Source organism: Hippoglossus hippoglossus, chromosome 16 (assembly GCF_009819705.1).
Source record: "Hippoglossus hippoglossus isolate fHipHip1 chromosome 16, fHipHip1.pri, whole genome shotgun sequence".
NCBI lineage: Eukaryota > Metazoa > Chordata > Actinopteri > Pleuronectiformes > Pleuronectidae > Hippoglossus > Hippoglossus hippoglossus.
The window spans coordinates 22,194,679-22,208,452 of record NC_047166.1 but is presented as its reverse complement, the minus strand read 5'-3'; the positions used below and the strand labels follow the sequence as shown (position 1 = coordinate 22,208,452).

Below are 13,774 nucleotides of genomic sequence, written 5' to 3'. Positions count from 1 at the left end.
TCACTGTCACTGAGTGCAAAAGGGGAAACACTGCTATATTATCTCCCATTTACCACACACTTCACACTTCACACACACACACACACACACACACACACACACACACACACACACACACACACACACACACACACACACACACACACACACACACACACACACACACACACACACACACACACAAACATGTACACATGTGGTCAGCCCAGAGCATAGACTCCAATTAAAGTCCCATTAAAGTTTGGGCTGAAAGGGGGATGGACCACTGAAGGCAGAGAAGGGCATTTATTGATGGCGCCCTCACATCTTGTTCCTGCATTAAGTTGATTTTAAAAGCAATTAATACACATGGTCAGGAAAAAGTAATGGAGCGCCCTATGTTCTTAACCTGCCGGACATTTCGCAGCCCAAGACCCCAACAATGCAGCCCTGCTTTGCATTATAAATGACAAGATAAATTTTAATGGATTGAAGATAATCAGCTAGCCATGAAGGCTGACATATACACACATTTGCTGGGCATGCAAGCGCTCCCACACATATACACAAACATGGACGTACAGACACAAGGGAAATTAAAGGCTTTGAATACGTCTGCATTGATTATTTTAAATTATTAGCCCACCTCTCTTTGGACCTCCAATGCTTTTAGCCTAAGCTTTAACACATTTACAGAGACTTATTGACTATAATTACAACTGAGTCTTGGTAATGGACACATCAATTATGAGTCGCACATGTCTCTGACCAAGCGTTGCTCAGGGAATCCCAATCTGGGGTCCATTAGCGTCTCTCCTGCTGGTCTGAAGCTCAATCAGTCTTTACCTTCATCTCTACTGAAACAGCTAATACCTGGCTGCAGCAGATAGTGGCCTGAACATTAGCCTGAGCTGCCAAAGAGGAGGCTGTATCTCCCCACTCTATACTGTTGTACCTCAAAACAGAGGCTGTACAGCCGAGCAGTTACACAAAGAGATTACAGTTTTCCTATTCGTTTTTAGTAAAAACATGATGTGTTCCAAGTGCTCGCCAGGCATTTTGTTTCATACAAACCACAAACCTCATCAGTATTGGTTATAGGAGGGTTAAATAATGTATGCAGCAACTGTTGAGCATGTAGGTAGATGTATTTGTATATCTTTTAGATCAGATTATTATTTCTAGACCTTTTTAATTAATAATAGGTCGCACTGGTGCACATAATTTAAGTGCACCCAAAATGTTTCCCTGCGCCTTTTGGCACCGCGATATTACACCTATTATACCTTTTCTTGACAGTTCCCATATATATATATATATATTGGTAATTTCTCAACTAGGGCTGGGTATCGCCACCGATTTCCCAAATCAATTTGATTCCGATTCACAAGGTCCCCATTCGATTTCCAATTCGATTCAATATCGATTCAGTTCAGGATATCTCATTATACAATACCAATTTTCCCTGGCAATTAATTAAATACTCAAAGAATTAAAGCTGAAAACTGATCAAGGAAACCTATAATAAATTTCGTTGGACAATATTTTGTCCCAGATTATCACTTATTGTGATAAATTATATTTTTGGCATTATTGTGAAACCGTTTTAAACAACTGATACATATAATAATATTATAGCATAATCATGCAAGTACACCCTGTCAAAGAGCAATGAACTAAATTCTAAAGAATATTCAGTCTGACTTTTGAATGAGTATATTATTTAGGGTTAGGGTTACCCCTCACACCCCTCACACCCCTCACTTGAACGCTCCAGAGATTTTTGTTGTGAATGCGTCATTTTCCAGAGTTTGTGTCTGAAAACGACTTCAGTTACTAGTTTCAAAATTTGCAAGGAGATATTGCGTTATTTAATCATCTTCCTAATACTGTGCTGTCATATAGTGTTTTACCAAACTCATCATTTACATGTATTGGGCGCTTATTAAATGTAATTCATCTTCTTCATATAATATTGTATGTGGTTTGACCAGCTATTGAATGGTGTGTGTGCCTGAGACCCAGAGAGTAGGAGAGATGGGTAAATGGAAGCAGGATACATACCAGTATGGGTGCGAATGTGTGCCAGGAAGGCCATGGAGTTGCTGCTCTTGCACACCTTGCCACAGTATTTACACACGCAGCCCTTGTTCTCCTCGCGCTCTCTGTTGATCTGCTCCGTGTCCTCCACCACGTACTTGTTGACCTCTCTGAGGAGCTCCTCGTGTTTCTCCTTGATGTGAACAAACAGATCCTGCTCCGACTCAAAGCGGTCAGTGCATTTCACACACTTGAAGCTCGCTCCCCCCTCAGGCAGCTCCTCAACGCTGTTCTGCTCGTTGCGGAGGTGGGCGGCACTGGTCAGGTGCTGGTGCAGGTTGCTCTCGGTGTAGAACGACTTGCCACACACCAGGCAGTGGAAGTGCCTCTCCTTGGACGGATGCTTCATCGAGATGTGGACGTTGAGGCCGCTCATGCCCTCAGCTATAAAGCCACAGTCCTCGCAGCGTATGCGAGCGCCACTAGCTTTGACTTTCTCCTTGACCTTCATTTCCTTGGGTCTGAGTGTCTTAACATATGCATAACTGGGGGTCGAGTGGTCAGAGATCACAGGTGAACCTCCAGTCAGACATATCACAGCGGCCTCACCTTCCAGAGCCTGATCTTCCTGCAGCACCTGCTCCTGCTCAGCAAGGGCCTTCATAGATACAATGCATGCTTCAAGGAAAAGGGCTTTGGACATTTGCGTATCTGAATGTGAGCTGTCACTTTTTTCATCTACACTCATCACATCAGCATTCACATGTTCATTGTCTGTCTCTCTATCCCCTTCCTCCTGGCTCTCCTGCTGTGGAGACTCATCAGCTGCAGGTTGCAGGTTTTCAGGGGCCTGCTGGGCTTCACACGGTGCTGTAACAGTCTGGTTGTTTGGATCGGATTCAACATCAGTGGAGGATGCAATATTCTCTCTTTGCTTCTCATCATCACTGCCAGCGACGATAACCTCAGCATCGACAGATTCTGTGGCGATGGAGGTCACAGCTGTGTTCTGACTTTCTGTAGCTTGACTGTCATTTGAGCAGGATTCAGACTCTTCAGGGTTCACCCCAGAAAGCTCAATGACGTCCTTTGGCGAAGCTCTTCGGCCCTCACCGCCCAGTGGCTCCAGGTATCTCTGGCTTTTCAGTTTGTGCTTCTCTGTGTTTGCATGGCGAGACATTTCCCTGCTTGTTACTGCGTAGTAGCTACACGCTAAGCAGACATACTCAAAATCTTTGGTGTGCTTTCGCTTGACATGGAGATGTAGCGAAGGGAGGGAATGGGCAACAAAATCGCAGTCGCTGCAAGCGTTAATAGAGCCGTATTTACTTTTTATCTGGCTTGTGTCTGACTGTGTTGGCTCTTGTTCGCTGTTCTCTGTGTTGTTCGACTCCTGCTCTTTGTCTGTGGTGTGTGAGGCTGCGTTCGGTTGCTGGGCTTGGGAACTTGTGGATTCCTGCTGTGACGCGCTTGTGGGATTGTAGGCGGGGTTCTTCTTTGCACACTCTTGTGCACGTCTAACATGTTTCTTGGTGATACAGTGACGGTCCATGTCTCCTTTGGTCACGCAGTTGTAGTTGCACAGAGTGCAGCTGTATCCATACTCTTTGCTGTGTTTCCGGCGAACATGAACACTGAGGTTGGTAGCGTTGGACACTACCAGGCCACAGTAACCACAAGTGGTTGTGGACCCTTGCTTTGGTCGTCCCCTTTTTTTTCTGGGGGGTTCAAGCTCTAAATCGTCCACCAACACAGCTTTGGCTGCCTCCACTGCCTTTTCAGTTTCCTGGTCTCCTTCTGTCAACACTCCACCAAGCAGATCACTATCATCTATATTTGCACCATCTCCCACAAGTTCCCTCTTTACACACTCAACGTAGACATGAAATGAGGAAGATTCTGCGTTTTGCTTCACGGCCTGCAGCTGCATGTGGTTATCTGAGGACAGGTGAGCTTCCATCCACTCTGGTGTGGCCGAAAAATAGTTGCACAATTTGCAGCGGTACCACTCCTGGTCCAGGTGTTTGAGCCGAGCGTGGGTCTCCAGCAGCGCAGGGGTACTGAGCCTGAATTCACAGTGTTCGCACTTCAGCAGGAACCTGCTGTGCGCATGTTTGGTCGCCACTCGTATCTCAGTGGCCTTCACAGGGTCGCCAGAAACCTCAGCTTCCTCTTCATCATCCATGTTCTCATCAGCATCAACTGAAAGACATTTCATAGAAACACTTTCAGTCTTTTCAACCATCCAGTTAAACAGTTGAACAATAAGTGAAGAAACAGCAAAAACAAATGTGTCAAAAATTAAGACATTACCAATATATCCGAAGTGAAAATTTGCACAAAAATGACTTCAGTTCTCAAATACTTACATGTGTATGGTGTACTTTTGTTGTGGTATCTCTGGATGTGAACATCTAGAGGAGGTTTGTCCCTAAATTCTTGCCCACAGTAGTTGCAGGAGTGAATCATCTTAGGTTTGGGGGTTCGCTTGCTTACTCTTCTCTCTTGGGTAGGGATCCCCTCCCCTTGATCGGCCTGCTGTTTGTCTACTGCCCTTTGCTTCTTAGTTAAACTCTTTCCAGTGTCATTGGCTGCTGACCTCAGTTCCAAAAGGTCAGACTCCTCAACTCCACTCTCTGTCTCCATGTCTGCCTCCAGTTGTTCTTCAGCTAGACTGACATCACTGATATTTTCACTTTTTTCAGTTGACTTTGCAGTGTTGTCACTGTTCTTGGAGTTATTTCCATGCCTCCGTGCACAGTGAATCTTCAGCGACCGTGGACATTTGGCTGAGAAGCCACAGGCTGTGCACAGGTTATCCCCATCCTTAGACACAGAGTCAGCCTTTCTACTGGGTGAGTGTCTTTTACTTTCCTCCATTTTCAAATCGCCTGTCTGCACCTTGCTCCTGGTTTCACTTTCAGACTCCTTCCCAAATGCCAAACTTGTATCTAAATATTTCCCTGCAATAATTACATTTAACAGTGAAGTGGACTGCTGTCATCAAAGCCGGGTCAAACTACCTGCAAAAGAAAAAAACATTTATTTTAAACACAAATAAAAGTTAAGAACAAATGCTACAGTTAACAACAAGCTTCTCATGTGATTAATCCTTCAGCAACGCTTATCAAACACGTGTAAATGTCGCCATCTAGTGGTTCCAGATACAAACTTACCAGCATGAGAGCTGCTGGCTGCTGCTTAAATGAGCGAAACACATGTCCGCTAATCTCACTGTTATCAAATGGAGTACTCGTATGTCATTGCTGGTTTCAGATGCAGTTGGAAATGTATGCAAACATGATTCTGTAGAACTCCAGTCATCGCAGGAATTATATTATTGAAGTACAACTTAAAACTTAAACATGCTTAACCATAATTATAATACATATCAAAGTTAAAATATTTTAAAATGTGTTTTTAAAGTGGAAAAGGTGCTCTGTGATTTCACAATTGCCAAGATTGATCAATACACTGCAACTTCACGCGTGTTTCCTCTTTGCTCTCTCTGGTTTTGTGCATTTGACTTTGTTTGCCACATATTGTAGTCAAACTGATGAATGTGTTCCTTAAGGTGCTTGTGCCCAAGTAGTCTGCACATTTGTTTCCACCCCTAAATGTGATGTATGTGTTGTCAAAGTGGTGAAGGTGTTTACTTCATTTTCTTGGGCTTTGTCAATTTGCCTCTCTTCATCTTAAGTTCTCTCAACCACCAGTTTCTCACCATTGTCTGAATAGAGTAAATGAAAATGGATGAGGTATCAATAAAAGTGATCTTTTATTCAGACAGGTTCTGCTGAGGTCAACCAATGAGCACTTTATGAATGAGAGTGCTCACTAGCGCCACCCACTGTATGTTTTGAAAAAGCGCGGCTACAGGAGAAGGACCAACGGTAGCAAGTTGCACTTTTCATGTACGTGCTACTTAACGTTACATTGAGTGGACGTCTCCATGAAGAGTGGTTTCTGGGTGAATGACCGGATCTCAGCCTGTGTCTCACGCTTGTTTTCATGTTTGTACAGGAGGATTCCACGGGGCAGAGAAAGACGAGTATGTGAAGCGGAGTGTCCCCTTCAGAGATGAACACCAGCAGCAGATCTGTCTCTGGTGCGGCTCTGTCCCCAGGAGGAACTTAAAACACTATTATATCGTGTAACTGACTCTGTGGCGTCACTTCCAGCGTTGTAACACCTCCTAAACAGCGACTTTAGCTTAAAAGTCATGTTAACCGAGCCGCACAAGTTTTACATTACACGCAGGGAATGAGGTGAAGATGCAGAACCCCCGCGTTGCAGTGTAAAAAGCGACTGAAGCTGTTCTGTCGCCCTAAATCGACCACAGCGCCGGTGCATCGTTTAGTTTCACTGCTGTTCAACACCGCGGCTAACATGCTAACTAGCAACATGTCCCCCACGAATGCGTTTCGATGTACACACAGCGCGTCCAATCGAAATGCCAGATGAGCTGTGACGGCCAATCACAGCGGGGACGAGGCGGGTCTAAATCTCCGCTCGGCTTGGAAAACGACGGCAGCACAGAGGCCCAAAAAGGAGGCTAACGTCGACCTCTAGCACAGCGGTGTGTATCACAGAGACAGCGACGGAAAACACCGCGGCGGGTCCTCTGTGCTTTCGCCGGGAGCCGCGCGGTGGATGATCAGCTGATGGCGACATATCCGGACACAACTCACCTCTTGTTAACCGACTGTTTGCTCCGTCCGCGCGTTTTCCTGCGAGACACAAATGGCGTACCGTAGCGCGAGCCATGCGTCACGCGAGAGGGCGGCCTTCCTGTCAGATGCCGCGTTCCGGGTCCGTGGGAAATACGGATTAACCACATGTACAGCAACGACAATACGTTGAATGACGTGAGATACCGAGACTCGCGGGAGAAGCTGTGAGCGCCGATGATCAACTCTGACAGATTAGTTTGCTGCTGCTCAACATAATAACGGTTTTAATACTGCTCACCAGGACGCGATGCGTTCACAGTCGTTTTTTATAGCAAACCAAGCAGTTACAACTCTGTATGTGACCCGTCCTGTACATATACATGTAAAACCAGTGGTGGAAAGTCACTCAGTGTATTTACTAAAGTACTTAGTTAATATTTGGTGGCATTTGTACTTTACATAAGTATTTACATTTCATACTACTTTATACTTCCACTCCTCAACATTTCAGAGGGAAATATTAAAGTTAGATACTGCAGTAATATTGCAATACATATTTATAATTAATCACTATTGTAAACTACTTGTTACTTTTAAGATGAAGATTTTATATTTTATAATGGATAATATAACAAACTATTAAAATACAGTATTACATTTTGTGTGGTTAACAGCTCCATTGAATAGTGCTTTTGTCTCCAAACATTTCGCATTGGTCAGGTCACACATACACAAATGTTTCAGTGAGGAACCAAAGCCTCTCGTTCACTTCCAGTGTGTCCGAGGCATTTGTTTGGCTTAACAGGCCAAACCAAACCAAAGAGGACAGAAATAGTCCAGGAATTTAAAACAGATTTGTGTATCACAACTGTGTTTTTACGATTTTCCTTTTATTTTTAAAATGCTGTATTTTTACTTAAGTAAAGCTTGAAGTAAAGATGGATGGATGGACGGATGGAAGGACAGTACTTTGCATGAAGCTTGCGTGAGCAGTGTTTTCTTCTAATACTATTCAATCTGAGGAGAATAATATCAGAAGCATTTCCACTCCAGAGGGATACATGCATGTGAATGTTACACAACATATCACATTCCTGCAGTATTATTAATACACAGTAGCCTATGTGAGTGTCAAAGTGAGCGAGTTGTCCTTTTATTTGAAGTTTAAAAAAATCTACTAAACCTATACCGACTGTGATCCCTTGCATATTGTCCAAATGTTTCCATACTGTAAAGACAATATTTCTGCTAATCTAATATTTGGAAAGTAAATCGAGTAAATACCAACTAGTGGATTGGGTGCGAATCATTAGAAAATCTGAATGTACGGTATTTTCCTTTCTTCAATTGTTATCAAATTGTTAAGAAAAATGTAAAGATTTTTTTTTTATCATTGTATTAATTCAAAGTTGGTTAAGCATGTGGCCTGTGCAGAGACGGTGTGTGTGTTTTTTTTCTTTCTCACATGGTCAGTGTGTGATGAATCACCTCTTCCATTGGACATCCAATGTTGGCTTTATGGAAAGACTGAAGATGGATTAATGCTCGGGCATTAATTGATTAAGTAGTCTGACAGGTCAGGAGGTGATAAATGATACCTCCTACAATGAATACACAGTTTACTTTGGCAATAATTTTCTTTAATTCATCACAGTCAAAATTATATGACATGGATGGTTGGAAACACAGACACCCCCCTCCTCCGTCTCCCCATTTTTCATTAGGATTCATCATTCATTTTTCTCCATTAGTTGTCTATTAAAAGAGGGGAGGCCAGCTTTGGTGGACACAGCTTCATTCTACATCTATTTTTAGCTGTTGTGCTTCTGTTCAAGGTTTGCTGTGAAAATCACCAAACGATCCCTAAATTCTGGATTTTAGTTTGTAATAATCTGTTATCAATCAATCAGTTGACTTTATTTCTAGGTACATGCCGAAAAATGGAATAATATATAACAAGCTTTCATAGTACTTAAAAGACCTGTCTAACTGCTGCGCCCACATGTTCATAACATCCAGTACATTTTGTTTTAACGCATATGGCATAATGGTGTAATACCCACAACAGACTTCCCTAGTATGTTGTGTTTTCACATTTTAAGAACATGATGCACACAATAAACTATATCGTAACTTAAGTGCTTCTTAAAGATGTGTATTAAGGTCAAAGCAGTTAAGTCTACACTTCTTCTGTGTTGCCTTTAAAGCAGTCTTCATATCCACAGTCGTAACAGCCCTGATAGTTGCCACCCTGTGATAAATGTCTCTGTTAATCAGATCTGCAAAAGAGACCAAGCCACGACAATGTCAAACAGCAGCACCTGGAAATTTCACAGGCAACAGCATTGTAGTGAATAGGTTTTAGTAATTGTCTCTACTTCAGTAGTTCAATCACCTTGCAAGCAACAAATCTATCTATATATAATACTAACTGATATTTGAATTCATTTTGGTGTTTTGTCAAAAAGACAATGACAAGTCAATATTATATGTACATACATACATACATGAACATACATTTTCTCATACATATACTGTAACCTAAAACCTGTACACATACCTCACTCACTTCCTTTTGACTATTTCTAAGTGATGGTCTCTATAATAATTACTTGTAAATAGGGGAGAAAAGAAATAAAATTCAGCATTAAATATTTGGCATTAACTGTATTTAAAGACCCTCCACACTCACAGTCCACACCATAGACTGTAAATATAAATAAATCCGGTCTCCTCCATGTTAGTGGATTGGAAATGGACCAGTTCAAAGCCAAAGTACACGTGAACTACATTTTTCTCAAAGATGGGTTCTGTTTTTTTTGGGAAGTTCTTAATACATTGATGTACTGTATGTTCAAGTTTTCTTTATTCCTTTAGGTTTGGTTTTAATTAGTTATTTGTTGTTATTAAAACAGGGTGAGTGTGTATCAGCAGCTCCTGCGAAGACTCTGGCTCCAAATGCACAAGAATTCATACATTCATCAAATATGTTGGCTTCATTTCATTCATTCATTTCTGGAAAGTGGAAGGAAGTGGAGACCCGTCATCCATTTTTATTCACACACAGGTACTTTTCGGTCTGTTGCTCTTCTTCGGACAGTGAGCCTGGGCAGGCAGCACACGATTGGTCTTTCTCACATCAGACAGACTGGTCTTAGAAGGAAAAGCTCATGACTTACTTATGACATTACCAATGGATTTGTTATATTCAGGTGTCCCTGTAAGCCATGATGGCTCAAGTGAACCTGCATAAGCAATGACCCTAAAACTGAAACAGCCAAATGGCATTCAGACATCACTCAGTTTATCATTGATATTTGCATTTCTGCTGCTGTGTCAAAGTATCCTCCCCCAAAACAAGCCTTCTGTCATCTCCATGACTATTCTGCACACAGATTAGATTGTAAAGATGGAGGACAGGAGAGCTTCCCAAAAGTGAAGTCAATACAATTGAATTGCTCCCCTGGTGGCCGACTGCAATAAAGTTCATGAATATGGCCTCCTCCATGTTAGCAGATTGGATATGGAACAAATTTAAAAATAAATATTTTCCCAAGATGGTTAATGCCATTTCTGTCAGACATAATGTATTGTGTTCAAGTATTTATTTTTGCTTTTAATTAGTTATTTGCTGCTATCAAAATGTGGTGAAATGTCATGATTGACAGCTGAGACTGACTTATTAAGTCACTACTGCACAGACTCTGGCTCCAAATGATGTGGCCAGTGCAAAATTTAGCGCCACTATCCAGGATATTTTAGCTTCCTTTCTATTTAATAGTAGGAGGTAGAGACACGCCGTTCATCTTTTTTTATCTTTTTACTCTGTGATTGTGCACCTTTGACCGGGGTCAAATGACATCTTAATAATTCCAATCATTCTTATTGATTCCTCAAATAATCTCCAACTGAGTAGATCTAATAAACCAGGATAAAAGGAAAAATCTGTGTGGGCCATCAGGGGCCAGCACTTAATATGAAATGTTACACTCTGTTCATAATGAGTGTTCCCACTGAGTCATCGTTTGACTAAAACCTGAATTACACCAAAAACCCAGCACATGATTGTTTTTTTATTTTGGATTTTATTTCAGTCAAACTTTGAGATGTGTTTATCCAGTATATAGTGGCAAGTAATCATTAAGAGGTCGGGTTTTAACAGTTTTACTGTGCTTTTATTCCATCTATGGTCATGTTGTTAGAACAAATGGTCATCTGGGAGCATTGCAGCAAATGAAGTTATAGAGCCTGGAGTGTAAATGGTACATGAACCATTGGGTGTATTTTGTGGCGGTCCCCTAGTCCCACAGATGGTCCTTCATGTGGTATCCTCATTCACTTAAAAGAAGTCGATAAAAGACTAACGAGTCTGCTGAGCCACCATGAAATCAGTGTGCTCTCGCCTCCTGAGATTTCCTATTGAAGATGGATCAAACATAATATTATATTAACTTTTATTAACTTTCAATTTAAGACACACTACCTTGACTCCACTAGAGGGAGCAATCTGCTCATCTTTAACACACCACCATTCTTTAGCCACAGCTGCACTGTGTGTATATGTGTGTGTAGTGTCATGGTAACCACCAGAGGCACATCACACACAAAAAAACAGTCTGCTGAAAGACAGGACTCTTTGCCAGAAGCCGATAATGCTGTTATAGTGTTTCAGGGAAGAGAAGTAAAGGAAGAGAAAACTCATGCAAACACAATTACTTGATACCAAGTAAGGACCTTTTTTGTCTGAACTTACAGGGGCAGCCAAAATTTGGCTTTAAATAGCCTTTTAGTGAAGGTTTACAAGTGCAGCGCTAAGATATCAATAAATATCTTTGATTTGTAAGGCTAAAAATATTACATTCTTTTGTGAGTGCATTATATGGGGAAAATACTCAAAGTGCAATTTGTATATGCATATAAATTAATCTGGTAACTTTGGTCACTTTCATACTGTTTCCCTGTTTGTACCTGGCAATAAAATGGGTTTTAGGTGATGGGATTGCACTTGGACAGTGCTCAATCTTGCCCCTATCTCAATAGGGGCAAGGGACAATGTTTTGGGGCTTCTGGTGTAGACTGCGGATCTACGGGCCAAGCCTCCGCCTTGCTTTCACCGTACATTGTTTAAAGTCCGACTATCAATGTGAATTGATACATTTTGCTAATCTCTATTAAATTATCTACATATGAATTAAAAAAAATCAGATAGCTGATGCATTTTGGTTAATATGTTCTACCTCTTTTACTCTCAACATGGACTGTTTGCCTGCGGGGAACCAAAGTCTGCTCAAACGTGATTGATCAAACTAGAAACGGAAACCGGCCCATAAATATTCTCCCTCACCAGACATTTCTTTATTCAAATCACATGGGGCTTCACTGCATGAAAGTACAGGTGTGAATTCACTCAAGACACAGGAGGGATTGTGATCTGTTGGTCATGCATGCATACCACCTTCATCTATTCCTTTTTTAAATCTTTTTTTGTTTTCTTTTTCAAACAAGAACAGGATGTAATGTGAGCTGGACAGAGGGCGTTCAGATCTCAATGTGATCTCAACGTGGTACCTGGAGACACATATTAAAACCAATTCAATGTAACCTGGTTAAAATCATATCTAGATACAATCTGGATATGAAACATAAAATGTTTGGCCAGTGTACCAATCAATAAGCATGCTGTCATAACTCCTGTGATTGTGATTATATTGTAAGAATTTGTTTTACCTCTCTCTGAGACTTTGTAAGTTTAGCCAGTTCATATTGGGCACCACAGTTTCATGTTGCTGCTGGAGTTTTACCATTTGGTGAGGGCTGGGTGTAGACTCTTCCAATAAAGTTGTCTGCTACTTTTGTTACAGGGGAAATAAACCGGGGTCTGTGCAGTGGTAGTTAAGTGTAATATCCAATACCATAAGCGTTATAATTGGCAGCTGTAACTTTAAATAGGGCCTGGTGGCAGTGGAAATCCAACCACTACCTGCTGACAGCAGCTTGAAGTCATTGTATTTCATTGTTTGTCTGCAACATTTGATTTTCTAAGACATTTTTTTATGAAGTCTGTGGGAAGAAGGTTACTGTACATTGAGTATGTTTAAAAGCTACTTTACCAATTTACAAAGTTTACTGTTATTTACTCCCATATACGTTGTCATACATTATGGGATATGTCTGTGTGTGTGCGCGCAAACATGTGTGAGTGTATGCATATGTGTGCATTTTCCCTTTATTATTGCACCAGCAGCTGTCTAAGACCATGAGATCACAGCAGTCCCAGAATGCATCACCTCACTATGTAAACACACAGCCATGTTTAAAAGGTGAGTCTCAGGATGGGGTGCAGTTATGTTTGGGGTTAGTATGAGGGTTTCAAGAACACACACAGTCAAACATTGTGCTATTTGATTTAGTCAGAAGGCAAATGTTAAAACAAGAAATTGACAATATCAGTGTCACACAGACTCGGTGTCCCACAATATGAAGCTAACCGAGAGCTTTAATTAAACCATATCTGATACTATCTTAAGTGCTTAAGAAGAAAATTAAGTTAGCCTCATTAGCACTCAGCTTTGGTCCCCACGAGTTGCACTGGTTACAAGGTCGGCATTTGTGCTGGAAAGTACACACACACATTTATAGATATGTATTCATCTGCTTATAAATCAATATAAGCTGCTATACTGTACATATTTAAAACTTATGCTCTGCGTCTTTCCATCACTCTACTATACTGTGTCATTTTATCCCATCTGTAGTAAATATGACAGCATGTACAGTAGCGTTTTCTTCAGACTAGCTTCACTAAACCCTTTCACCCAAGTTTTGACATTTCCCCGTGCAGATCTGGGCCAAGATGGCAGATCAGGTGTCTGCTGGATCTAAATGAAGCTGCTCTTCTATCTTGGGATTCCAGGTTCAAGACGTGCCTGGGATTAGATTAAAATCAGACAGAGGGAAAATGAGGATGGCATGTTATTTAAAGAATAGTAACTCTGCTGTGACAAGAACTTCTCAGCTGATAAAACCAAATCGTAACGAAAGAATGGAAGAAATTAAGACATTAGCAGGGCGCCCAAATATCC

The 13,774-nt window shown here is 41.5% G+C and overlaps 1 protein-coding gene across 1 annotated transcript in view; it reads right to left on the bottom strand.

Moving 5' to 3' along the window:
* Window positions 1–7,064, bottom strand: part of znf407 (zinc finger protein 407) — a 150,054-nt gene extending 142,990 nt beyond the window's left edge. Inside the window, exons 1-3 of the mRNA XM_034611392.1 lie at window positions 6,711–7,064; window positions 4,389–5,042; window positions 2,044–4,221 (exon numbers count right to left, since the gene is read on the bottom strand). Of these exons, the coding sequence (XP_034467283.1) occupies window positions 2,044–4,221; window positions 4,389–4,899 (2,689 nt within the window). The 5' untranslated portion in view covers window positions 4,900–5,042; window positions 6,711–7,064. The remainder of the gene's footprint in view (window positions 1–2,043; window positions 4,222–4,388; window positions 5,043–6,710) is intronic.
* Window positions 7,065–13,774: the final 6,710 nt, after the last annotated feature.